This window comes from Clinocottus analis, unplaced genomic scaffold (genome assembly GCF_023055335.1).
Source record: "Clinocottus analis isolate CAN_PGR_092001 unplaced genomic scaffold, fCliAna1.0.p SCAF_19, whole genome shotgun sequence".
In the NCBI taxonomy this organism is placed as follows: domain Eukaryota; kingdom Metazoa; phylum Chordata; class Actinopteri; order Perciformes; family Cottidae; genus Clinocottus; species Clinocottus analis.
Window position 1 is genome coordinate 7,407,940 of NW_027175920.1, and position 27,048 is coordinate 7,434,987.

Sequence of the window (27,048 nt, forward strand, 5' to 3'; positions counted from 1 at the left end):
GTTTTGTGTTATGAGTATTGAGTAATTGAGATATAGTTTCAGTAAACCTGTGGGAAAAAATGTAAACCTGTACTTTGGAAGTGCTTAATACATCTCAAAGTTTCTTATTTTCAGGGGATTGGACACAAAAGGAAACATGCTCATTAATATTATATTCAATGCCAATAGATCACCCGAACTGCACGGTGCTCCTTGAAGAGCATGTCAAGGATGATGAAGTAATTACATTTTCCATTTGACTGTTGTCTCTTGTTTGTCCTTGAGAGTTGAGGTCAAAATTGTTTTTAGAAACGTACAGGGCAGGTAAGGAAAGTGTGACTGTCTTATTGTTTCTGTTATTCCTTGGCAGGAAGTGATTAAGCCAGAGAATGAGACAGAGGGAGATGTATAAAAGAGAGGAAAGGTAAGATGAAGGTTATCCATGGTTGTAGATATAATGGACCTTATTGTAAAGTCAATGTTTCGATCTCCTTCAACAGCCATATTCTCCAAGAGTTATCGCCCTTGTCCTTGAACAAGACACTGCATCCTGCTTGCTCGCTGTCGCAGTCATCACCATAATCCCAGTTACATGTCTTCAACCTAAGATGGACAAAGATGGACATAAATGACAAGTTGCCAATATAACAAGCTGGCCTGCTTCACCATTAAAAAGTTAGATGTATTCAACAACAAAGAGAAAGTATTCAGCTTGGAGCTCAAGGGAAATGCGCAAACTGTCCAGTCCGCTCATCATGACCGGAAACATGGCCAAATAATATCAACAAACAAGGTCCTGCAGTTGCATGATTTCGGAGGGAGGATCCTCCAATCAGGACAAAAGCAAGCTTTTAATTTTCCAAGTTGTTGGCAACATCAAAGGCTTCTTGGACTCTGTGATGAAAGGATTTTGATCAGAACCCAGAAAGCCAGGCCTACGCTAATCCCACAGTCAGGAAAGAGACTGGTGCTGCCTTCTCCAATTCAACCAAAGAATTAGACTCGCAGCTCTGTTTGTATGGCTTATTTTGAAAAAGTTTTTCAACTTTCCAGGAGTTGATCCGACAGGTTTGTTTGTTTGACATGTTACAACCTGAAATTCGTTGTTGTCAAAACAACAAAAAGTACAACGGTTGTATCATTTATCAATTTAAGTCGGTGTGTTCATGTGAAAATCCCCATAGTTGGTTGTATCCGCACCCTTGGGGGGAGCCAGTTAGCTCAGCCTCAGGCCACAGTGTTTTTTTGGGAGACATCCCATCAAGGTGAGTGACAGGTGTGTGGGAGGAAGTGGATTGGAGACTTCCTGAACTGAAATGAGACTGTTTAACTGTTTCCACGACCTATTCGACAAATAAGAACACCGATATTTCAGGAGGCTAAATTACATTTAGCTATGCTACTTTTAAACATTCAATGCTAACATGTTTACTGGTTGGTGTACAAAAACAATTAAAGACAAAGAATCACTACAAAAAATAACCTAATAATGTAAAACTTTAATGAAGGACTTGGAAAAACACCCAATGCCATCGGATTTTTGTTTTAAAGATGCGATAATCAAATACTTAAACTCAAATGAGGTTAAAGGATAAAAAAGGTACTCACAATGGTTTTTATCTGACACAGCATCATGGTCAAGGTTTCCTCCATGAAGCTTTGCGTTTTACCAAAAACATGAACTGCACACACTTTGCTGCAGAGATGAATTTCTTGGACGGCTGGCTCTTGTTTTTAGGTTAGTCTGCAAAATGCATCATTTTCAACTCTTAACTAAAATGGTCCCATTATACCTGAAACTCTATTTTTGACATCACCTGCAAGGAGATGAGGCGAGAGAGTATGAGCGCTTGGTGCATTTTCACAACCTTTTGGGATGCTTGTTCGTCGTCAATATATCTGAAATCAATATATGTGGAAATGTGCGACAATATTATCGTAATGTAATAATGACAACTTGGTCGAAGTAACTTTTGAATGAAGAAACAGTCCATTTTTCCACATGCAAACAGATATTTTAAATCATAGGCTATACAGTGCACCCTTTCTTTATTCAATGTGCTCAGCTTGACTCAGCTTTTGGTAGCTAATGTTTGCAAACTTTAGGTTTTAATGAGCATTACTCAGTCTTCTGGCTTCAGGACTCTTCTCTGCTTGTGCTATATTACATCAGGTTTTGTGCTTTATCTTTATCCACTTAAAGTGACAATAAAAGAAAAAATTACAGGAATAAAGAGCGAAACAAAGAGGAATAAAAAACTAAGATGAAAGAAACAAACTAACATATACAAATAGGAGCTTGCCAGTTACTATTCATACAAAAAAAAGGTTTCATGGCCTAATCATTCCTATGGACCTATTAGAAATATTCACTATATATATGGAGATCGTGACATTATTTGACAGTCTCGGCTGTCAAGAAGAATCGAGTTGAGTTAAATGCATAAGCGAGAGAGAATGAGACACGGACGAGACAACAGGCTGAAAGATAAATCTGAGACACAGTGAGTCAGAGAAACTGAAAGACAAGAGTCAGCAGAGAGAAAGAGAGATGCAGAGATTGTTTCTCATTCATCCAATCCCGCAAACAACAGAATTACAGACACCAAGACAGACGAGGGAGACGGGGAAAGAAGAAGAGAAAGCGAGGCAAAGCGAGTAGGATCTTGTTCGGCAGAGAGATCACAGCAATACAGATCTATTTACAGATTGGTAATGGTTCTGACTGTGTGTGTGTGTGTGTGTGTGTGTGTGTGTAGGTGTATGTGTGTGTGTGTGTATGGTGGGGAAGGAATCAACAGAACACAGTCACACTCACAATTACACACACACGCACACACACCTTTGCCTGGTTATCCTTACATCCACTTTGAGATTTGTCCCGGATTGGCTTTAATAATGGTCTACTTCATTATTGCAGGCTTTTTTTGCACCATCTATAGGTCTATGTCTGAACATATGGCATTTATTTTTATTTTAAGCGTTTGACGGATTACGCTGCATACATTCATTGCAATCACAGAATCATCTAAAACAAGTAAATTGAAAAAATGCAATGCATGAATGTTTTGTGGTGGTAAGTAAAGGAAATGATATCCCATGAACCAATGAGTAACATTCTGTCTGAATGTCTCCTCTGCCTCTTCTCAATCTGCTCCTTACATCGGGCATTTAAAGGCCTCTTTAAACTCAAGAATAAGGGAATCGTTGTGCACCAGCCAACTTGGAGCACAAATAAATTCCAAAAAGCAATACAGGATCTTGAGTGATTCGGTCTAGAATATGAAGTTATAGCTGACTTAGAGGGTTTTTAACAAGGTGTAGCTACCATCAAAGGAAACATCTGAGAATGCAATTAGAAAAAGCAGAGGGAACGTGATGGCTCCTTCATGTAACGTATTCAGCCAGGAGCTTGCCCAGCTCATCCTTTTGTTCATAATGTCCTCTCTTCTTAGGGATGCGGGTGTTTTCAATATCCCAAAATGCTGGCGCTTGATCCATGATGTGCATAGAATAATGTTGTGCCATCACATGCTCATAATTCTTGGTATAAATAACAGTCATAAGAGCTGCAAGATGATGTCACCAAACACATGCTGGAGTTGAACACTTCCATCTATTATGATGTTTGATTAAGAATTGCATTCACTCAACAATATGGATTTTTAGTTTGTATTTGTCTCAGGCAAAGGACTCCAAACTCTGTGCTGGCAGTCGTGCAGCAGTGAAATGATGAAGAAAGTTCAAATAGACACATATAACATGTATATCACGAGTGATTATATTGACATATATGCATTTCAGCAATCTGCTGTCCTCGTTTGGAACGTGACAGTAATCACCACGGGTGAGCTAAAATCATTATTGTATCCAAAATGAATTCCCTACTTTCACAACAAAATGGATAAGTAATTTGTCCACGTGATAACACAATAAAAGTGAGTGAATCTTTTAGTGTCTCGGGAGGGCTCAGCTATGAGATTACATTTTAATGATCTTTGGGCTGGAGGGTGGGGGTATTGGGTATTTTTAAGAAGAAAAAGCCCGGATAAGAGACAAAGATGCAGTAAAACAAAACAAAAATAATGCTAAATATAGAGTTAGACAAAAAGGGGTATTTGAGGCTGCATCATCTCACCAGAGTCGTGTTGTGTGTTGTTCAGATGGGACTTTCATTTAGCCTTCATCCTCTGCCTTGCTGCCTCCAGGGTGTGCAGCTGAGCCGGTCCCAGTTTGGTCGTCCTTCCTGCATCTCAAGACGTGGTGCTTCCTCTCTATCACAGTAAAGAAAAGTTGAAACACCTCAAGAGGAACAAGCTCAGCCCTTCTTTGTTGTCAATATGCACGCTATGAGCTTTCCCAAGTCCTTATACTGCACAACTTCCACTCCTTCACCCTAAATGGTGACAGGTGTTTTCAGCCGACTTCCCTATATTTGCATTTCAGTGGCAAGATAAGTGGAACCATGAAGTAGCGACAGAAATAGCTTCGGGCTGCACTTTATAAATGAAAGAAAATCTGTTCTACATGTAAATCACAGTTTAAAACACTTAGATCAAAGGAGATTGGGGAATTTATAGCACAAATGGGTTTACAGATGTATAATACGCAAAGGGCTCAGTACTGATGAGGATGTTGTGAGGCTCGTAAAGGCCCTCTGGGAAAATTTGTGATTTCTTATATTGGGCTATGTAAATTGAACAAAAAGACCCTTTTCTGCCGTCACCTGTAAAATGTAGACAACCGCTCTCACACTGATGAAGGACATGCTCCGAAACTCAACTTTGCTTCAACTACAAGTTAATGTATGATCCTGATTTCGTCTTCTTATTCTGCCTCATAGAGCTGAGCTACGTTTATTTTTCTAAGATACCTGGATATATATATATAGATATGTATTATTAAAAGGCATTTATCACGCCCGATCTCAGAAGCTGGGCAGAGTTGGAACCGGTCAAAACGTGGAAGGGAGACCAACTCGGAAGACCAGCTGCTGTAAGATTTTTTTTTTTCCTCCATTACAAAAAGTGTGGGCATATTTCCACCATTTCAAGGGTGTCGCCAAGTGAATATTAAGTATGTGGTCTGGGATATTTAGCATGAGGACAATGTGTACACTGTAAACCCTTCGATAGTAGATGTAAGATATTGCCTCACAAAAAAGTTTTTTCTCTTCTAAAATTGCACCTGCAAAATGAGCCAGTATGACAAGAAAGCTAATTGAGTGACATTTTTTCTGAAAAGGCATTGAATGAAACCCCTTATATAATTTCTACTTGAATGTATAGCTTTGTCGATGCAATGTGTATAACAATAAAAAAAATAACCTGTGGTCAAATTGTTGAGTCAGTGTAAACATACTGTGCATTATACTGAACACAGCCGAAGATTATCAAGTCTACAAGAGATAAAAAGTTCTCGACCAAGTGCTGACTTTTAGGTCGAAGACTATATGGGAACTCTGCAATTAGAAAACTTCAACCAATTAAATCTGCAGCCAGGATCAAGCTGCTATAAGCTTTAATCTGCCGCAGTGCTCTATCCAGCAGCTGTCTGACATATGAAGACCGTGAGAAGTTTATTTAATTGTTAGTATTGTTATCTATCAACTGGGTGGGAGTAGGGTTGGGTGACTGAAGCGGTCACTCTCCTCCCATCGCTGCTCGGCAAGATAAGCGCAGAAAAACCACAAATGTGTTAGAAAACACCCAATTCACCCTCAGCTTCAAGGTCTCACACTTCTTCACGATGACGGATTCAGACGTGTTGTAAGTACGACAGTATTTTCTGTTTCTTTAGTTAGTGAAATACCTTCTTACAATATTCAAGAACGTCAGTGCGTGAACATGTCTTTTAGTGATAAGAAGCTGACGGAGGACAAGAGCATAAAAAGGAGCAAAAAGAGGCAGAAGAAGGAAGATGCCTGGAAACCAGAAGGACCCAGGGATCCATTTGCTATGGTTGGTGTGTTCCTCAGAGTGTGAGTGTGTATACGTGCAGATAAATCATATGATAGGATAGTCTGTGTTTGTTGCAATGTGAATGCTCATAAACTTGCCCGTGGATGTTCTTTAGGCCTCTCACACATGAAACAGGTGAATGTAGCTGTTAAAATTATAGATTTGGGCTGATCAAGTTGAGTTATGCTGCTGTGTGACGGTCAAACATCAATCTTCTTGGGAGAGATAGTAACTTGTCCTTGTCCTGCCCAAGCTGGACGCTCTTTCAGAGATGAAGCAGCAGGAGATCCAGAGAACCCTCCACCTCTTCTCCTTGGGCCCAAGTCTGCCAAAGACCCTGCAGCAGGCCATAACACACACTTACCATTTCTGGGATACACAGCCTGTCCCCAGACTAGGTAAGATACTTTAAAAACCAATTTGCTGAAACGTATACCAAAGCAAATCTTTTTGACATTTTTAGGAGTTACCCTCTTTGCTTTCAACAGGAAAATAGATGAGACGAGCGATACCATTCGTCTGTTAAATATCAGGCCATGGTCAGCAGATGGTTAGCTTAGCGTAGCATGAAGACTGGAAACGGGACAAACCGCTGACGTGGCTCATTCCAGCGGTAAAGAAAAATGTCCACCAGCATCTTTAAATCTTATTAATGAACACAATATGTCTGGTTTGTTTAATTAGTACAAACACTGCAGTGTACTCGTCAAATACGCTTGGTTATTGTCAGTCAAGTTGACATCAACCACACTCCTTTCCTAAGCCCAGCTAACTGGTGCGCTAGTCTCCGATGCCGAGGCGAATGCACTATTTGAGGAGTTGAGAGTAAAAATATGTTGATTTTGTTGTAATAGGATATAATGTACAGGATTATTTTATAGCCACGAGCAGTTTTCAGCCGCAGAGACTTCAGGAAGTTACTGGTGTCAAAAACACATAGTAGTAGTAGTTACCCCCTGTAAATAGACAAATTGACATTTTTACACTTTGGTTTTCTCCAAGTTATGACACATTATTCAGTGATCTTTAGAGTTGGATTGCGTAACCTTGGACAGGCTCGCTGCTTGAGAGTGGTACGAGTCTTCCCATCTAACTCTCCTGCAGAAAGTCTGTATGCTTATATACCAAAATAATAAAATATTCCTTTGAATATAAAAAATATGTGCTACTCACTGAGCAGGAAGTCTGGACAATTGCAAATCCTTCCTTTGATCATTTTGAAATCTTTATTGTTTACATCAACATTCAAACCACTTCTATCATTTTATTGGCACACTCCGACGTTTTACAGCACATTCATGGCAAGATCTGTGGGCAGACGTGTGATCACATTCCCCCTGGTTGTGCATGCGTGTATGACACCTGAGGGTATACGCTGGCAGAGAACTTGACACAAAAAATAGATGCTCATCAAAACGTTGCTCTGGATACCTTTAACTCCACCTGTGATTACAGCCTATATACACCTAATTTCATTGATTTTAACTAAATATAGATGGACTATAGATATCTAATTCCCATTTAATCCATGCTTATGAATGGTAAGAAGAATAAAAAGCTCTAAACTATAATTACAACATTGTGAATGAAGTGTCTTTATATTTGTGTCCTCAGGTGACAGTTGTGTGACTCATGGCCCAATAACAGAGGGTGAAGCTAGTCTCCGTAAGGAGCCCTACTCCCTACCTTCAGGTTTCTCCTGGGACACTCTGGACCTGAGCAGCCCTTCTGTGGTGAGTCACTTACTGTAAGTTACACTAGTTAGAAGCTGCATCTCTTTCGGAGGTAAGGAACGGTACTTTTATTTGTGTGAATCTAAAGATAAGTTGACTCACATCCAGGCAAATTCACCACGTTTCCATCTTATTGCAGTTGAGAGAGCTTTGCACTCTGCTCAACGAGAACTACATGGAAGAGGATGACAACACTATGAGAAGGGAGTTCTCGCCGGAGTATCTGCAATGGTAAGCTTCAAGCATGCGCATTTAGTCAATTTGTTTTCTTGATTTTTGAATCAGTAAAATGTATTGAAGAACATGTTCACCTCCGTCTGGATCATCTTAAGACTGCTCTGTATACCTGCAACGAATTCAAGCCTCTGAGTTGCACTGTAGGAATGATGGCGTTGAGAGTCTAAAAAGCGTGACATCACTTTTTCCTGTCAACTTTCCAGCCTGACCCTCTGACAAACTGTTAATCAGTTACAAGCTGGATACTCTAATCACCTCACTTCACTTTGCTGCCTTTTTGCTTTGTGATCTGCATAAACAAGATACTTCAGGGAGTAAAACCTTTAAAAAATGTACTTAGATATGAATAATTAACATTTGCATTCATGGAACCGACACAGATCTTTGGCCTTGAGGTTAACGAAAGCTGCTGTATTTATTCAGCTATGTCATCTCATGCTCAATACTTTCATCAAAAATTGTCCTTAATCAGAGTTCATTGAACTACCCCTTCATGTATTCACAGACCAATATTGCAGACAATGTCCCTCTCTTCCTCTTAAGGGCTTTACAACCTCCTAACTGTCTGTCTCAGTGGAACTGTGGCGTGCGAGTACACACCAATAACAAGTTAGTCGGCTTCATCGCCGCTCTTCCTGCAGATGTCCGCGTGTATGAGACGTGAGTAGCTCATAAATGTATCCAAGGATGTGTGTTTGTATGATGGCTGATGAGCTATATTAACATTCAAAGCACTTGCCGACAAAACTGTAGCAATTTTACTTTCAAGTGTCTCAAAGCAAATGCTCAAAACGTGCTCTCCTGCAGGGAGAGGCGGATGTCGCAGGTCAAATTCCTGTGTGTTCATAAGAAGCTGCGCCTCAAGCGGGTGACTCCAGTTCTGATCCGAGAGCTCACCAGACGGGTCAACCAGCAAGGTCTCCACCAGGCTGTCTACACTGCTGGCATCGTGCTGCCCACCCCATTAAGCTCCTGCAGGTATAGTAGATAGGGTTGATTCACATGTGATTTCACAAAGTGAAGACACAATTAGTCCTTTTAATGCCTGTGAAAAATCTCAATACGCTTCTTTTCGTTTAATGAGAGAAGGGTTTTGACTTGAGGATAAAATGTTCTGCCAGAGTCACAGGAATTTTGGTCATTTGACATGGCAGATTTCTGTTTTTGCCTTTGCTTTGTTTAACCGTTTGAAAAGTCAGATTTCATTTGGAGGAAGGTGAGAAAAGTAGCAGGTCCAAGTGAATCAAATCTGATCAAACCAAAGACCTACCAGTCCCGGTGAAGCAGATTATCAGAGTTTTTCAGAGTGAAACACAACATCTGATTTGGTATTGATGGCTAATTTAGTGTAGAATGTGTCATGTCATGGAAAAATACATTTTCAGGGTCTTTAACACATTAAGATTGAAATTAAACATGAAACTTCTTTATCTGGTTACGGGTGTCACTGTCGTTCCTCTAGCAAACAGGCAGTGTTTGTTTTCAGTACTGTTCTTATGCTATTTCTTTAATGCATGTATGTTAGAAAGGGGACTACATCTTGCCTTTGGTATTTCTCTTGTGAAGCAACATTCCACCTTCAGTGTCCCTACCAAATAAACAAACTAAATATTTTAGGAACTGGATTCGGCCTCTGAATCCCCGGAAGCTGACGGAGGTGAGCTACCCGGGTCTGAGACAGAACATGAACCTGCAGAGAGCGCTCAAGTTCTACCGTCTGCCTGAGGTTAGTTTGTGCTGCCACCTAGAGGCTAAAACCAATTTGTGCCATTACAGCCTGACATTGACCTGACACACACACAGAGTTGTCAACTTACTGACCAAAAGGTTGCACACAAAATGTTTAAAGATGCAGGAAACTCCGTAGCTTACTGAAAGTGTGTTTTCCTGCAGGTGACCAAGACTCCAGGTCTGCGCCCTCTGACTAAAGAAGATGTGGTGGGGGTCCACGCACTGCTGCAGGAAAACCTCCGCAGGTTTCACCTCAGCTCCGTGTTGTCTTTGCAGGAAGTAGAGCACTGGCTGTTACCCAGAGAGAGTGTGATTGACACCTATGTAGTAGAGGTGTGGCGCTTTACGATTTGTTGATGTTAATTCAAATTCAAAATGTTGTATGTCCAGTTTAAGCTTATTTTACTGCAGTAGTTAAGAGTTTATGCCCCTCCTCACACAGGGGGATGCTGGCATACTGACAGACGTGGTGAGTTTCTACAGCGTCTCCTCCAGGGTGCTGAATCACCCAGTTCACACCGGCCTGAGAGCAGCTCATCTCCTTTATGTTGCCGGTACCACGGACCCAGTTGACCTGATGGAGGACACTTTGGTCCTAGCTAAATCTGTGAGTGCGTCTTTTTAAAAAACTTTGTTTTTAAATATTTTAAAAAGCGCACAAGGCTTTTGACTACACTACACGCAGAAACATTAAGGTGCCATCCCACTATTTTCTCGACATAATTTTTTCTACATGCACAGAAATTCGGGCAAATTCATACATGTACATGCAGATAAATAATCAATGTACTCAAAATTAGTGTGATAAAGTGTTGTGTTATATGTATATGTTTCATTAATAGATTTGATAACAAAATAAATGCTCCCTTTCCTTCCTGATAGAAAGGGTTTGACGTCTTCTCTGCTCTCGACGTGATGGATAACAAGAGTTTCCTGGAAACCCTCAAGTTCAGCATCATGGACAAGAGTCTACATTACTATCTGTACAACTGGCTGTGTCCTAATATGAGCCCAGACAAGGTACAGAATACTGGAATATCTTCTCCTGCCAAGACATGTCACTTGTTATTTTATGATTTCAAAGCCCAAAGTCCTCCACAGCATCTGAAGTTCATCTTATAAAAGTAAAATGAAACTTGATTATTAATATGTCTCCTTGTACAGTTACCTTTATCATTACAGCATTTATACTATACTATACATTGGAGAATTCTAATAACACATTGAATCATTGGTCATTCAAGCAGTTAATTTAAGTGCAACAAAGGGGTAAACTAAATCACATTTTCTAGCATGACCTTGTCACAAGCTAAACAAATCTTTGAAAAGGGCTTTTATGTGCCCAGATTTATGATTTACATTTCCGTTTATTGCCAAACAACAGAGCTGGTGGAAAGGATGTCATTATAGCAGAAAAAACACTCTGACATTAGCAGCAAATTGTAAACTTCACTAAAACAGTAACACTTTGGATAAAATGCAGAAATACAACGTGCAGCAGTGCTGAATACAGTTATGTTCTTAATGTCACACAAGTACCACGTACCGGTGCAGTAGAGATGATTGATGTGTTTGACAGCTGCCAGCAGTAACGGCTGTATGTCTTACAGGTCGGCCTGGTGTTCCCCAACTAACCTAAAAAGTGGTGGGTGGTGGAGATGGAAAGACTATAGTGGTTGGCAGCACATTGGGCATCAAATGTCATAACCACCGGCATGCATTGAGATTCAAAAAAGACAGTCTGTATTCTGGCTCACTCACAAATCAAGGAAAATAATAAAGACATAATTCCATTTGTAAATACATTCATCATCTGGATGTCAGTTATTTCATTCAGCGTTTCTGTGACAGGAAATTATTGTTTCTGACATGATGGAGAACTGAACAACAGTGTGCGTGAGTGTATGTGTAAGTGTATGTGTGTTGGCCTTTGGGTATTTCAACAGGCAATTTTACATAACCTCTGGTGACATTAGATGGATTATCTAGTTTTCACAGGGGCAACTTGCTTTTGACTCAGAAATTTATTCAAGCATTATACATTCAATTCAAGCCAAAACATCTAAGAGATTGGGATTTAGAAACCTTGGCACTTAAAGGTTAATCAATCAGATGAAGACAAGAGTCTAAAAGGCCCACTTGCAGCTGTGAGGCTGTAAGGAGACACCGTGGTGCGTTGAGCTGTATGCTCACATCAGCAATGTTCAACTATGACATAATATGGATTATTGTCACCATCTTAGCTACTAGCGCATTCAACAAAACGTACAGCTGAAGTTGCTTAATTCTGCCACATAGAGGACTTGTGAGTAAAGATGGTGAATAGTTTATATAAATCCCGGTATTGGCAGACACAACTCACAAGATCTAATGTCCACCCCGAACCCTGAAACCTCAGAGACTTTACGCCATGATCAACATAAACGTAGCGGGAGTCGGAGGATCCCCCCCAACCTAAACCCCCAATGTCCTTAAATTGTAAAAACGCCACTGTTTTGGACCGCACAAATCCCATGATAACTTGCTAGACAACAAGGAGGTTCATACAATATCTAAATATAAACAGCAGGGGGCGCTGCAACATTAACATTACAAAGAGCATTTTATTGCGAGCATTCAATTTGGGAGCGCGGATGCAGACGTCATCTGCTTTGCATTGTATTGTTGAATGAGTAAGAAAAACATAAATCAAATGTGCGCTTGCGTGGACAGTATCAGACCCAAGGACAAAGAAAAGCAGATCGAGAGATTGATGAGATGCTTTGAAACTCAGCTATGTGACGCATTCACGTCCTGTTGAAGCAATAACACGTATACAGAAAAGTTAGAGGGATATTACAATGGGAAACCCCACTACAAGTAACAGTCTAAATAGGTGAACACAAGTAATAGGTAATTGGAAGAACGTCCTGTTTCGGTCTGTTAAAGTGTTGTCAATGTAGATTGTAGATTGTCAATGTTTTATGTAGCTGAAGCTACTCATGTTGGGTATTGTTACTCTTCCATATATCACAATACTAATTCAAGGTGTCAACATATGATTATATTATAAACAGCAAAGACAGATACAAAATTAATTAGGGAATGTGCTCTCACCCATTCATTTTGTGTGAGAAATATTGGGGATTTTTTCTGTTTGGGGCCATGAAAAAACTGTCACAAACCAATTGGTTTTGGAACCACCAGCATATTTTCCAACAAATCATACAGAAAAGCACATTTGTTTTAGGTTCAAAATAGCTGAAACAATAAATACGTCGGTAAGTAGACGAAGCTAAAAACGTACTGTTGTAAAAATGTGTCTTGAGTGACTTCTCCGTTGTCACCTTCAGCTTCTTTTGTATTTTGCACGTACAAACGCTGCAAACGAGTCATATTCTGGAGATGGCTTTTACCAGATGTACATGAACGCATCACCGTGCTGCGTTTGAGCCAATCAGAGGCGAGAAGGCATTTTAAGTTTGAAGTAAGTGACTGGACCTGACAGCACCCTTCACTGCCGCCTCTGCACCCTGCCCGGGCAGGACAGAGCCGTGTCTCCCGTTAGCTTCGGCGGAGGATGAGTAGAGGAAGCCAAACTCTTTTATAAAGACGTAAAAAAAAAAAAAGCGTCGAATTTTCTCTATTTTAATTGCATTTCAGTCGAGGAGCCGGTCCTGTTGACTGAGTGTCTAGACGTGCTGCGGTCAACGTTTGGAAAACATAAAGCTAATTCGCTAACGTGCACTACTGTGGTATTTAGTTTGAACATCTGTCTTTCAAAGAGTCCCACGGCAACATATCCGTGGATGCCGTGTTTGCGGACGCTCGGGCAGACCTCCATAAAGGATCGCAGGTACGTTATGCGCAAAAATGAAGCGGCGCAGTGTATGTTGTAACTTTGTAACGACTGTGTTGTTGCAGTGTAACTTACTACAGAGGCGTCGCCACAGCTTCCTCTCGTCTACACGATGTTAAGTCATGTATTGGCTGTTTCAGGAAATGCACATCAGTGTCAGTCATATCTCACGGTGCAAAATGTTACATTCAAGGGTGTGAGGCGTAGTTGTATGTTGCCCCACTCCCAACAGCTGATATCGCATTGGTGAGTAGTTTCCTTCCTTGTGCAATAGCCTAGTTCTCACAATAAACAATAGAGGACCTCGTTTTTTTTAATGTATTCATCGCTCTTTAATATTGCACGTTGGACCTTTGTGCCTTTGCATACTTGATCAGAGAGAACAACACTTCTGAGAAGTTCATTGAATGCAGCCTTTCTTAAACGTTTAATCGATGACCACATGTCCAAGCCTGCTGTTTTTGTATCCTGTCACCCACTGTCTCACTTTGGACTTGGCAAGTTGGTCAACAGAGACTCACTCAGTCGAGACAGTCCCTCTCCAAACAGTGCCAGATAGGGCTGAGCATTTAAGGCTGAGTTCTGCAAAAAAAAAAAAAAAAAAAAAACACCTGTGAAAACGACGTGATAAGAAAGTGTGAGAACTGAAATGTCTGCCACTCTTTTGTGCACTTTTCTGTGGGGAACAGGCTTACATTAATGCCACTACGAACTAGATTATGTCACTTGGCACGACGTTGTTTGGAATCAAAGTCATGTTTATCTGTGTCAAACTGCGATGGCTGTGCAAATACCTGCAGGCTGCCTGGGTAATGTCAGTGTAGTTTGAGATGGATGAGACCTGTTTGATTTCCTTGGCGATCTGGCGACTGTACCCTTTGTGGGGTGCAGGCTTTGTTTATTCAGCGTGCATTTCAAACAGCAGTCTCTTTAACTGGGCCTGCCTCGTATTGCTTGTCATCGGGCTGAGAGTTCAGAGGTTTACGATCTAAAATAATGTAATTCAAGTGAGAGAAATTAGATCGCCTGATGACAAAGTGCTTTCAATCAGTGGAAGAGTACAGATATATAGGGTTTTCCTTAAATGGGGAATAGAAGGAAACCAATTGAAGCTTTATATCCGACGGCTACGGTATTTAAAGCTTGCCAGGTTGTAATTTTTCCTCTGTATGGCATCTCAGGGGCCTGTGTCACAACAGGTTTACCAAGACCTTGCTCAGCCTGCCGGTGTTGAGCAAGACACCAAAAAAACATGTATGCATAAGAGATACTGTGTTTGTGTGTCAGGCGCTAAGCAAGACTGCACATGTGTGTGGTACTTTTTTTATAACCTATTAATAACAGAGCATGCCACTTAGTGTTACTGATGTTGAGAAATAGCAGAAAGTTGATAACCAGCCTGTGCATACATTAGCGCCTGGAGCAAAACTTGTCCGAGCAGGGAGTGGCTCCTGTCATGCTCGCATCATTCTGCTGCTCTTTACCTGCCTCTTCGGTGGACCGTGTAAAGACCCCAAACAAAGAGACAAAGAGACTCTATTGTTGTCAACCAGGCGTGTGTGTTATGTGCTTGTGGTAAGTTTTTACATTGACCTGAACGCCTCGTGTCAGTCTGGGGGCGGCGTTGCTCAGAGATCTGGTTTTGAAACAATGGACTCGAAGGCTTTTGGAGGGTGGAGGAGCGCGATGTGGACGAGGGCTCCTGCTGCAGAGACTTGTCTTGTTCTGCACTGTAACATCAACTTGTTATGCTTTTGAACAAGTCTTCAAGAGTGAAACTATTCACTTTCAATTTCTCAATTGCTAATAATACAAGAACGCTATAGTAGGGAATCCAGTGGTTTGAGTGATAGTGTTGTTGTGTGTTGGCTTCTGGATGGATTTCCCCTCCTCTTGAAGCTTCAGATCAGTTAATGATCTCTCACATTGCTTTTATTTTGTAGGTTTTGCTGCTGTTTTGCCAACCTTCTGTCATGTAGGCGTAGGTTCGAGCTTTGGTCTGGTGCACTGAGTGAGCGAACCTCCCACAGAGTGTTGTTTAGCTGAAAAGTAATTGAAGGGATGTAAACAACCCTCTTGTTAAATTAGGATTGTAAATTAGATTTAAATCGGTAATTACGTTTTTTTTAACAAGGGTTAAAGAGGAAAAGACATAACATAGCACATGTTTTGCTAAATTGCCTCCGTTTAGTTTAAAATGAGCACGGCTTTACATTTATATCTATTTTGGATCGACTTTTACATAAAAGAATGTGCCTTTTGTCAGTTTATTGAAACGTCTCATATCATGCAGTTCTGTACTTACAACTATTGCTACAGGACTATGTGCGGTACGTCAAAACAACCAGACAGGAGAACAGTTTATTCCCACTGGCCGTCAATCTGATAAACACTTTACATTAGTCATTGGATTGTATGAAGACATTTAGTTTTATTTATATGCTTATATACCACTAATATTTACAGAATTATATTCACAACTTGTTGAAATAAAAGTCTTTACCTATGATCTCTCCACTATTGTTTAGTTTTAGTTTAGTTTAGCTGTTCATTCTATTTCTGTAGTATAGTACATGAAGTATTGAAAGAGATGCAACAAAAACAGTCAAATTCCTTGCGTGTGCAAGCAATACTCAGTCAATAAAGCTGGTTCTGTTTTTGATTCAAACAGAGCAAAGAGGCACAAGGCTCTCAGTGTCTTAATTGCATTCATATTCGTGGCCGTAAGTTTGCGATGGTAATAAAACCACTCAGGAACAGTGGCCCTCATTCAAACGCTCTCCACAAACTATGAAGATGTCTTGCACAAGTAAGTGAAGCGTGCATTTGTTAAAGTATTGGTCAGTACGATTGTATTTAAACTGAGCACTTTTAGTCTAAAGCTCCACCTACATGTGTTACTTAACAGTTAAATAACAGGCTGCAGATGAACTGTGAAACTTGGCTGCATAAGGTCCAGCACAAGATCCACCCACTCAAGCCCTTCTCTCTCCAGTCTGACCCATGTGCTCTCCTCAGCGCTCAGAAGGGTTTGATGTCGGCTACACAGCCAAGAAGTTCTGCTGTGCAAATATTTATAGAAAGCAGAAAGGGTTGTGACAAAGTGAGCAATAGGAACTCAGGCAAGCGTGCTTGAGGGTTACCCTAAGGCTAATCTCCCCGAAGACATATTTATAAACCTAGCTAGCAGTTAGGCTGGACCGCTTCCAGCTTTGTCACCAAGACACTAACTGTTTTTGGTCAGCGACTGCACAGCCAAGGCCCACTTCAATGACGTCTTCAACCGGGGTAATATTTGCATGGCAAATAAACATATGGTAATGCTTCAGACTTCCATTTGATTTGCGCTCACATAATAGTTTCCATGTGTAGGGGCAGCAGCATGCGTCTCTCCGTACTACTTTTCACTTTGTTTTAGCTCAGTGCCAGAGCAGAATTTCATCTGACACTAGCGTCAACTGAAAATAAAGCCTTTGAAAAAAAATGACCAGAGAGTGTTTCAAATCTATATTCAAAACAAGTGAGCTCATGGGCAACCTTTCCTGTACCTGTCAACCAGGGTTGTGTTGCCTTGGTGTGGCAGATGTGGCCGCGTAACGTTCATTAATGAAACATACACAATATATCTTTGTAAAGCAGGGACATAGTCGAAGCATTTTGTTTAAACACAGCAGCCCTTTAATGCAATCCAGAAAAAGGGGTTGCAAAGTTAGACTTGAATCTATCTCTAAGGGACACTTTTGCAATGAGTATTTCAATACTGTTATATTTTAGGTTTCCAACTCTAATAGTTTAATACTTTAAAATGTGATATTTTCAGTGTAACACTGCTAGTAGCGAATGATTTTGGCCTCCGATGGCAACCTTTTCACTTAAAAGGGGTTTAGTTGGCATTACATGGTTTACACCACGACTATTTAATACTCTATCTCCGAGCCAGAGAGACCCATCCCCCTGCAAGGACCCCTTTAACCCATCCACCCCCTGCTCAGTGGCATTCCAGCTGGCCAGATGGTGTCTGCTCTGCACAGTGGACACCAGAGAGCAAGGAGGGAGAGAGAGAGAGAGAGAGAGAGAGAGAGAGAGAGAGAGAGAGAGAGAGAGAGAGAGAGAGAATCCCCACCAGCAGGATTCACCGGATGAGACATTCCACCCCACTGACCCCCCCCCCCCCCTCACCTCCCCACCCTGCCTCACCCCGCCCTAATGTCGCCATCACTGCTCAGTCTTGTCTGTATCCTACAGGCGGCCACTCTGAGGATGAAGTCCACGTTGATAAGTTGTCGACAAGCGGGAAAATGGTATTAGATGGTTTCTCTGGAGGGACAGGTCTGTAATTTCACTGTCATGAACTGTGCGTAAGAGCGACAGAAAAAGTCCCTCATGTCTGTGTTTAGGACAGGGTGGTTTTAGAAATAGCTGCATGGCGTCAAACCACCATCACAGCATTACACATAGTAAAACATGTAAATTAGATGCACGTTATCATTAGTGGAATAATTGTTGTCAGGCTTGTTTTCATTCAGGAACTAATCTAAAGCATGCTGGAAGTACACACAGAAGAGGAAAAATGCATTTGATCAAGACATCAGTTCTACTCAAAGTAACTGACCTTGTTTAAGTTTTAAAATAGTTGAAACGACTTTGATTGAGTGTCCTGATGAATGTCTCCGTCAGTTTGCACATTTTTCACACTTTTCAGTGAAAGATTGGCAAATGAAATGCCCTTGGAGTGTTGCCTGAGTGAGGCAACGCTTTCTGTACGTGAGAGCGCAACAAAGGGTAGCAATCGGTGTGAGGGTAGGTGCTTTAACTCCAGCTACTATAGTACATCTGTCCCATAAAACAACTGTGTGGCTGTTAGTTTCTTCTGGTCCTCATTAACTCCTGAATGGAATCCAACGTAGCACACTGTGTTGTGCGAGTATACATGCATATGATCCCAGAGCGAGATAAAGGCCCATAAACCCCACCCTTCCCTCTCCACACTCCAGCTTCCATGATTGCAGCCTTGTTGTGTGTGTGTGTGTATTCCTGTCGGCCTGTTATTGTGATTCTCCACTTGCGTGTCGGTGTGCACCGCGGTGTGTGTTTTCTGTGTGCGTTTGCTTGTTTTGCCTTCCCATACGTCACATTTAATGGCTCCTTTGAATGTGGCAAACAGCAAGCCGGAAGGCTCGGACAAAGAGCCAGCCTGTAAAAACTAAAGAAATAGAGGAAAACACAGATGCTCCTCTGTGTAAAATGCCATTGCTTTATGGAGTTTGAAAGACATGTGCTGTTGTCCTCCCCTTGACAAAGACCTCAAGGAGGGAAAGCTGCACACTTTCTTTGCCTGGTGACAATGGTAGCTCCGCCTCCAGCAGGTCAGTACAGTTTTTACAGTGTCAGTTACTTAGGCAAAGCAGAGTGCAGGCATGAGTACCCAGGGGGTTGTTATGTCAACTGCCTCTCGGGTGACTGGCTCCAGTCAGCAGGACTTCTGGTAAAAGGGATTTAAGGGAGTTTGTGTCTGTGTGAGAAAGAGAGGGGAGGGGAGGGAGAGGGGGAGATGGATTAGTCTCGGGCCCAGGCATTTGCCCCATCCTCCTCCTCCTCAGCAGATCTTGTCCTCCCTCCACCCCCGCACCACCAGACGGGGGCCCCTTGGCACCCCGGAGACACATGCCCCACAAAGCGATCACATCCACCCCCACAAAATCCCATTCTCTCTTCCATCCTTTCCATCTTCTTTCCTCTTTTCCCTGTCCTCTGATCTCGGCAATTCTCTTTGTTGGACCCACCCTTCTGTTTCCTTCCTATTTTGTCCTGCATCCTCTTTTCCAAAAACATTTTCTGGAGACCCGTTTAAAAAAAAAAAAAAGACAAACCATTGCGACACATACATCCGTATCCTGAGAAGAGCAAATTTGTCCACATACATACATATTCTTGACCATTTTTACTGCCATTTGTGCATCACCTTAGATTATCTTGAAGAGGCAAATCTGACATTTTGAACAGATATATGAAATCAAAACTTAGTATTGTTTATGTGCTATTGAAAATATACACGTTACATACTTGATGAATTAGACCAAATAAATGCATTTAGGCGGAGCTAACAGACTCTTTTTTTTTTTTTTACTATTATCAGTAAAAAAAAAAAAGACAACGTAAACTAGCCTTTCATATTTGATTCAATGTATGAAGGCTACAATTATCAGAAAAATGCAAACATTCAGGCTCCCTCAAGTGGCTCAGAGATGTACTGCATCAATAAAGCTTCACTAAAAACAATGGAAGAAATTCTGGAAGTTTTTTTGACGACTCTAATAAAATATTCTGCGCCCCACGTGTGTGTCCCGACCAAGCCTTTGGGGAGGATTACTGTGTCGCTAAATCCCCTTTTCCCCACTTTCCTATTTCCTTACAGTTCAAAGTCAGGGGAGTTGAGTCATGTGAATGAAGGGCTTTCGCCATGTTAGACAAACACACTCCTCCTGTCAGAATCACTCTTTGAAGCTCTCTGTTAGTGAAGGCCTGTTTTAACCGGATCAAGAGCTTCTACAATCGCAATTAAAACTTCACTCTGCCGATGGTTTCAGGCAAAGTACTTAAACCGCCTTGTGCTGAATGATTGCTTTTTAATGAGAAACACTGGCCACTCAGTATGTGGTTGATTGTTATATGAGGCTGCCTTAAAAACGTGTGACACACCCTGGACACGCCCCTCTCCAGCCGGTTTCTGATGCATTTGTTTGGTCGGATAAGTCGGTAAGAAGCCAATGCGTAATTTACAAGATGGAGTTATTGAATTAGGGACTGATGACACGTACTCAGGCCTATCAGCTGTCAATGAATGGTCACATGATCTGGTTCCAGTCATACACAGCCATGCACACAAACATGCAACTGTACAGATCATAGGACACATGCCTTTTTATGCTTCCTGGCATAAAACGTTTGATTTGTAACTTTTCTGCAGGCATACACCTTAAATAACATGTGTATAGTGGCTTTATTGACGCTCCCACATTAGTACTAATATTTGTGATAGTGAAACATATTACGTGACCAAACCTCAAAGCGAGGAAACAATACTTTTGAAAGTCCCTCGGATTACCTCTTCCTTGAAGATACTTCCATCTTTTGTTTCGCTCCTTTATGGTCCCTGACCTTGGCTGAAAATTCCCTCGAGCTGCGTCAGTCGACAAACTTTTCTTAAAAATGGGCCGCAAGTCTGTTTCTGCCCGTCAACTTGTCAATCCATGCACTGGCACCTGGTTTCCTCAGTGGAGCAAAGTTTCTGCCCTCCACCCTCTTCCCTTCGAATGAAGGTGCCGGCTGGGTCTTTAACTGCCTCCTCTCTTTTTGTACAGTCTGGCTGATGTTTGCAGTGACTTTATGTGGATTCCTGAAGGTTTACAGTGGCAACATGTCCTTAAACAAAGCGTTGCTGCTGAACCTTGTGTAGTGTGAGTGCAACTTTACACGGGCGTACATTTTAAGAATAACTGTCCAGGTGCAAGCAGTTGCAGGTGTAAATCTCCTTGCGCAGAGTTTCGATAAAGAAAAGATGAAGACAATAGAAACGTTGGGTAATCAAACTGACACACTATTTAAATATGGAGAATGTAAGCTTGCAAGCGCATTCCTTTGGCTTGGGCGAAGGAGGTGACCAGATCGCTTTGTCTATTCAAGCCTCTCTTGAAGAGTGAGTACGTTTTTTATTCAGGCCAAATCTCCTACTTTCAATGCAAATCCGCTGTTTATGTGTCGGGTGCAGCCCGCATTCCTGCTCTGTCCTCTTGTGTGGACATGAATGCTAAAGAGATACACGGGTCAGCGTTGGCCTCTGAGGCTTTCTGTCTAACTCTGGTCTTGGAGTGAACCACCACTTGTACTCAATTCAATTTAACATATAAAAGGTTAATGTACCTAATTTAAAAACGATCCTCCTCACTTCGCTTCTGCGACTTCTGCCTCGGCATTCGTCAGTCGGCCGAGAACGGGCCTATTATGTAATCTACAGTAACCGCTCATGATCACTGGTGGTCTTTGCAGAGAAGTAAATATTTAAATATGAGGCCATCATGGAGCACTTAGACCTATTAGAGGAAATGATGACACTAAATCTGATACTGTTTTGAAAGCGTATGGGATGTTGAGCCCATTCAAAGCTTTCTCCCTGCCCTCGCCGGTCCCGTCCCTCAAAGTTTTTGGACATTTGCCAGGTTCACGAGTAACATTTCCGGATTAATCGAGTATTCATGAAGGAGGATGTGGGTCAGGAAGTGACACATGTGTCCTTTGTTGAGACAGATCTTCCTTTCGTCGCCAGGAACAACTCCCAATGGGCAAAAAAAGGTCAAAGAAAACTTCCGGGATTGGAAACGGAGGACTCTGTTTGTTTACATGCCCTAGAGGAGCAGAAATCACGCTGCCCGTATAAATTAGCACAAAGGACCGGTATAACTACATACTGAGCAAGACAGGCGCACTCTCGCCAGAACAAAAGCCTGTGCTTCGATTTCTTTTTCCATTCTGTTTGGCAACAACCCCTCAATTGTGACACTGAGTGCAGTAAGTGGTTTTTTTCCTCCTCCACCTTCATTCTTACTCTCTGAATCAATACAAGCACATTGGAGCATATTCAGAGGCGTCTGGCTGTGCTTTGGTCCTCCTGCCCGTCTCTGCTGGCTCCACCATAGAAAGAACCATAAATAGGTAAAGACACCTTGGGGTGTTTTGGACGTGTCAAACACCTCCCAAAAACAAATTCCCGGGTGAGTTCACATTTTCTGATAGGGATGGTAATTGTTCTTGTATGACTAACAACTGTGATTTCAGTCCCCCTTGTTGGTTAAAATAACACGGGCAGCTTCCAAGAAAAGCAGCCTCGATGTTCTGGGTCTCCACGGACAAGCTTTAGCGTACTGTTTAGCACTCCTTTTATAGGTAGTGACCTAGGTGAATTATGTAAGCGAGTGCACAGGATGAAATCAACATCCTAAGTCAGGATCGTTTTGCCTTCATAAGGAAATTCACAGACTTTGGAGTGACATTCAGATTAAACCCCAAAACAAGTCAAGTTAAAAATATCTGCATTAGGTTTTGATGAGGAAATCTGCTGCTTCCCTCCATTTGAGATATGTTATATGTGTCTACCATTATATTACAAGCCTATCATGAAATGCTAAGCTTTAGAACCCATGAGCAGTAATGTAATACAATAAAATTATTTTCTTATTGGGCTGCAGAGCTCTTAAAGGCTTGAGGCTGGCTCCAAGTGGATTTATCGCCCCCAATTGATTATGCCTGCATATTTGATAGGCCATTTGTTTTCCATATTACACAATAACTTCCTTTTTAAAAGCTTTAGCATCTGATCCTGGTTTCATTCCTAAAATATGTTCTCGTATGTGTGTTCTGGCTCAATTTAATTGGCCATGGGTACTTGTCAGTGCACGACCTGGAATAGTAAGTGCTTGGTGCTCATTTGCTAATTTAACAAACAGATGGTGAATTTATTTCTACCCAGCGCAAACATTTCCCAGAGTGAAGGTGTCTCGGACATCTCCGGACTCGAACATAGAAGACGGCATGTAATCGTCCTGCAGAGTTACATTTTATGGTTCGACTAAATTTAAATCTACACAAGGGAGGCACCGTTTAGCCAAGCACTATTATGTTAGGTGGAGGAGGCACAGTAAAGGGTCAAGGTAAAGACTGACACACATGCACACACACACACACACACACACACACACACACACACACACACACACACATACTCACATCCACCAACATATACACATATTTCCTGTGTAATATTTCAAAGCCATATTTTTGTAAAGGGAGAAAGAGTCCTGATTATGGGTTGGTTTTATGGCCCAGCAGGTGGTCGGGGCCGGGGTCAGAGGGGGTGCACTTGAGATTGGTTCAAGTTTGTCATCATTACAGAGAAGGCAGCTCATTTATTTCACCTTATGACCAGAATCACTTTTCTATTCCCTCTTGTCTTGACTCATTCTTCACCTTCACTATTCCATCTCTCATCGCTAACATTGTCCAGACGCAGCGCTTTTTCATTTGTATTTTTTTTTCCTACCCCTGTTCCTGGTCATAAATGTGAGAACCAAGGTGCTGAATGCCCTGTAATTTGAGGGATGCCAGGGGCGACTCCAACCTCTGCCGCTCTCTAATATAAATATGCCTCCTTTTATCATCCCTCTTCTCCTTGGCCGTCCTCGGACAGGAGGCCCAAAGCATCATCATAAGTGCACTTGCGCTGTGAAAAATGTCTGTGGAAAAGCCCCTGTGTTTGGTTTGGTGCAATCAGAAACACATATTTTATTATTGCCGTTGTCAGCTGGTGATGCATTCATGTGAGTGCAGTTTTCAAACCTCTGCATCCGAGCCATATGTGTGGTTTTCTGCTCCGTGTGAATACTTAAGAGAACCATATGAGCTCAACTTCCTGATTTTTGTTTTTTTACCTCCTAAATTTCATTTGAAAAGTTGTTTCAAAGTTAACTACATGGCTATATGTGGACAGGGACGCTGAAAAGACTGGTGTACTCGTACACTCGGGGGCAATTTAAAAGTTCTTGTACTTTTGTTTGTAGTAAATACAGAACCATTATGAGGCGGGATAATGTTGAAGAGGTGATTGGCCTTGGCGCAAAGCCTCTACTAAGTATGGAATTAAATGGGATGAAGATGTCATTTGATGTGTGTTTTTCACTTTTTCTCCTCCCTCTTTCCAACGGACTCCAAGTGAGTCGATGGAACAGAGGTTATATGAGAGTCTCGCTGCGGTGGTCGGCTGTCTTTGAGCAGAGCTGGCTGACATCATTCTCACAGTGGGGGTGTGTGTGTGTGTGTGTGTGGTGGGAGGGGGGGTGTTAGCTGGGGCAGGGCAGGGCTTGGCTTGCAGCTCTACAGCTGAGCCAGTTTCCTATGCAAGCTGGAAGAGTATAAGCATTGCTGTAGTGTGCCTGTCATCTGAAATTGTACTCTAAGTTCATGACGCATTAATGATCTTCCTCTCTGCTTCTATTGTTTGCAGCACTGGGATGATTTTAATGGAGTAAGACACTGCTGTCAAGGGAGATCGACAAGAAAGGCGATCTACATATCTGTTTGAGGACACCTGAAGTAGCGACGTGAAAACTTCTCACCTGCGTTCAAACCCCTGAACTGAAGTGAACTTCCAAATGGATGGAATAGGCACCTTGCAGAGTTCGGCCCCAGAGACCAAGGCTGAGCGAATTGCTCGGTACAAGGCCGAAAGGAGGAGGGAGCTGGCTGAGCGCTATGGCAACACAGACGAAATTACCTCCAAATATGTCCGGAGGGAGAGGAAAATTGGAGATGCATCCGAAACGGTGTCTTCAGAAACCAAGGAGAAGGACAAAAATGAGGATAACGAATCAGAGCAAACGTACACCAGGAGGGGCTTCAGGAGCAAGGTGGCAGAAGCTGCGGATGAGCAGGCTCACAATGAGGCCGCTCTTTTCAAAACAGACACCGTTTCATCAGTTAAATCAGAAGCTGTCTCCTTCATGAAGGAGTCCTCTCATTTGAGGTAAGTTTATCCACATTGTCACAACATAAAGACGCACACACTTCTGTTGTTTTGGGAAAGACCATGAGCCACAGGGTGGGACGTAAACTTGAGCCGTGAACCACAAAGCTGTCTCAGAAGGCCGGTAGAAGTAGAACCCAGGTTAGATTGCAATAGATCATTTATTTTATTAGATATTCTTGCATGCATCTCAGTTTTGACTCCATTAATAGTACATGACTTGCATGTACACCAGCATCCGTTGGTTTAGAGAACATTTTCAGAAGAGCTAGTGAAGATGACTTTTAGATTAAGTTAGTTAAAAGGCCGGCTGGCTCCTAATGAGCGAAGTGGCGGCAACAGGTCGGCACATTTGGAGAACACTTTAAACATAGCCGTTAACATTTCCAAAATTGGCCATGTGTGCAGAGCAGAGGACTGCCTCATTTATTTTGCCATGTTCTGCTGGGATGACACACAAGCTGCTTGTTTTGGTTCACTTAGCAGTCAATTCGAGGACCTCGCTTGTTTAGCCCGTCTGAGATGACAAGCCGATGTTGTCAGGGTGACCTGAAAGACGTTTTGAGTTTTCTCTTTGGTTGCCAGGAATGTTCTTCTCAGATTTTTGTGCGTAGATGGACTAAAACATGCTGCACACAGCCATACATGTCTGTTCTTGAAAAACAGCCTTGGGGATTGATAATTAGAGGGAGGAACTGAGATGGACAAAGTGCTGAGATAATGTCACAGATTTGGACTTGCGTTGGGCTTCATGCCCTGCGCTTAATGAAGCAAGACATCTAGAAAGCTGTGAGTGATGGCTTGTTAGATATTATGGAGCAATTATTTTAGAAGATTGAGAAATCCATGTGTTGCAATTGCATGTTTCAGCAAATCTCAGCTGTCAATAGCTCTACTTGATCATCTCCTGATGGCAAGGCTTTGTATGTGCATGTTGTTTTTTAATGTCCCTGCTTATGTGAAACATGCGTTAAAGTATTGAGTATACAATATGTTAAAGAAGTTTTGTCTCAATGACGATATATAGGATGTTTTGTTGGCTTTTTACACATTATGCAATGTGAAAGGAATTGTTTTTGGCTGAGAAGAAAGAAGATTTTGCAAAATGCAGTCACACACAAAGTTATGGACAGCATGTTTAATGACAGAGAACATGAAAGCGGGTTGACGTGTTTGTCTCGCAGGCCTGTCACGTTAGCTGCTATTCTTGTCAGCTTTGTTTTGACGTTCGCTGCATGTCACCATCCAGCTGCGCCGTCTTGCACGTCTGCATTCTTATGCCACACGCAGAGCTCAACAAAGAAGCCTGTATTTATCCTGTTGTTATTATCTAATAACTTGTCATACCCAGATATTAGTGGTGTTTTCAATTATAATTGGAGGAGCTTGTGTCTCATTACGCATCCTTACAGATAATCATGAATTGTATATTACAATATATATATATATGATTCCTGGTTGACTTGTATGTGCGTCACACATATTCATGAACTTCGTAGGCATAAACAAGTCGGCGTGTGTCTGTTCCAGGAATAGCACAAAGGAAACTGTAACTCAGCTGTTCCAGCGATAATGAAAACTGTCATTCAAATGAATTATTTGCCACAGACAAGAATTCTCTCCTTGTGAAGACGTTCCAAAACATTTACAATTAGCTGTTACTGAAAAATCACCCTTCTTAATTTTAGGAAGACGTACTGAAGGTTGTTCGCTCCACCTTGGAGTGTAAAAAGCCCTAACTCTACAATATGCCTTCACACTATAAAGTTATCTCTCAGCTGAATAACTCTGCATTGAGACATGAAAACTGCATCACAGCGTTCAATGATGTTTGCTATAATATGTGATGTCCTGTAGTGTTTTCAAAATTGTGTATTCATCCTCCATAATCCATATCTCACTTGGTCACAACGCTGCGTGTTTGCAATTTAATGAGGAACAGTAAAAGGTCATACGGATCAGAAATGGATCCGACTGCATTGAGCCAAAACAGAGCCT

The 27,048-nt window shown here is 41.8% G+C and overlaps 2 protein-coding genes across 2 annotated transcripts in view; both read left to right on the forward strand.

Annotated features, from left to right (window-relative positions):
• The first annotated feature begins 5,696 nt into the window (after positions 1-5,696).
• Positions 5,697-11,333, forward strand: LOC137789794 (glycylpeptide N-tetradecanoyltransferase 2-like). The gene is made up of 12 exons (XM_068583582.1): positions 5,697-5,747; positions 5,837-5,939; positions 6,193-6,337; positions 7,554-7,672; positions 7,812-7,903; positions 8,453-8,569; positions 8,717-8,887; positions 9,527-9,635; positions 9,803-9,973; positions 10,083-10,247; positions 10,523-10,660; positions 11,251-11,333. The coding sequence occupies exons 1-12, from the start codon at positions 5,728-5,730 to the stop codon at positions 11,272-11,274; spliced, it is 1,374 nt and encodes a 457-aa protein (XP_068439683.1). The 5' UTR covers positions 5,697-5,727; the 3' UTR covers positions 11,275-11,333.
• A 1,955-nt stretch (positions 11,334-13,288) lies between these two features.
• The window catches only part of svild (supervillin d), a 35,136-nt gene continuing 21,376 nt past the window's right edge, over positions 13,289-27,048 (forward strand). The window contains exons 1-2 of the mRNA XM_068583179.1: positions 13,289-13,475; positions 24,532-25,050. Of these exons, the coding sequence (XP_068439280.1) occupies positions 24,680-25,050 (371 nt within the window). The 5' untranslated portion in view covers positions 13,289-13,475; positions 24,532-24,679. The remainder of the gene's footprint in view (positions 13,476-24,531; positions 25,051-27,048) is intronic.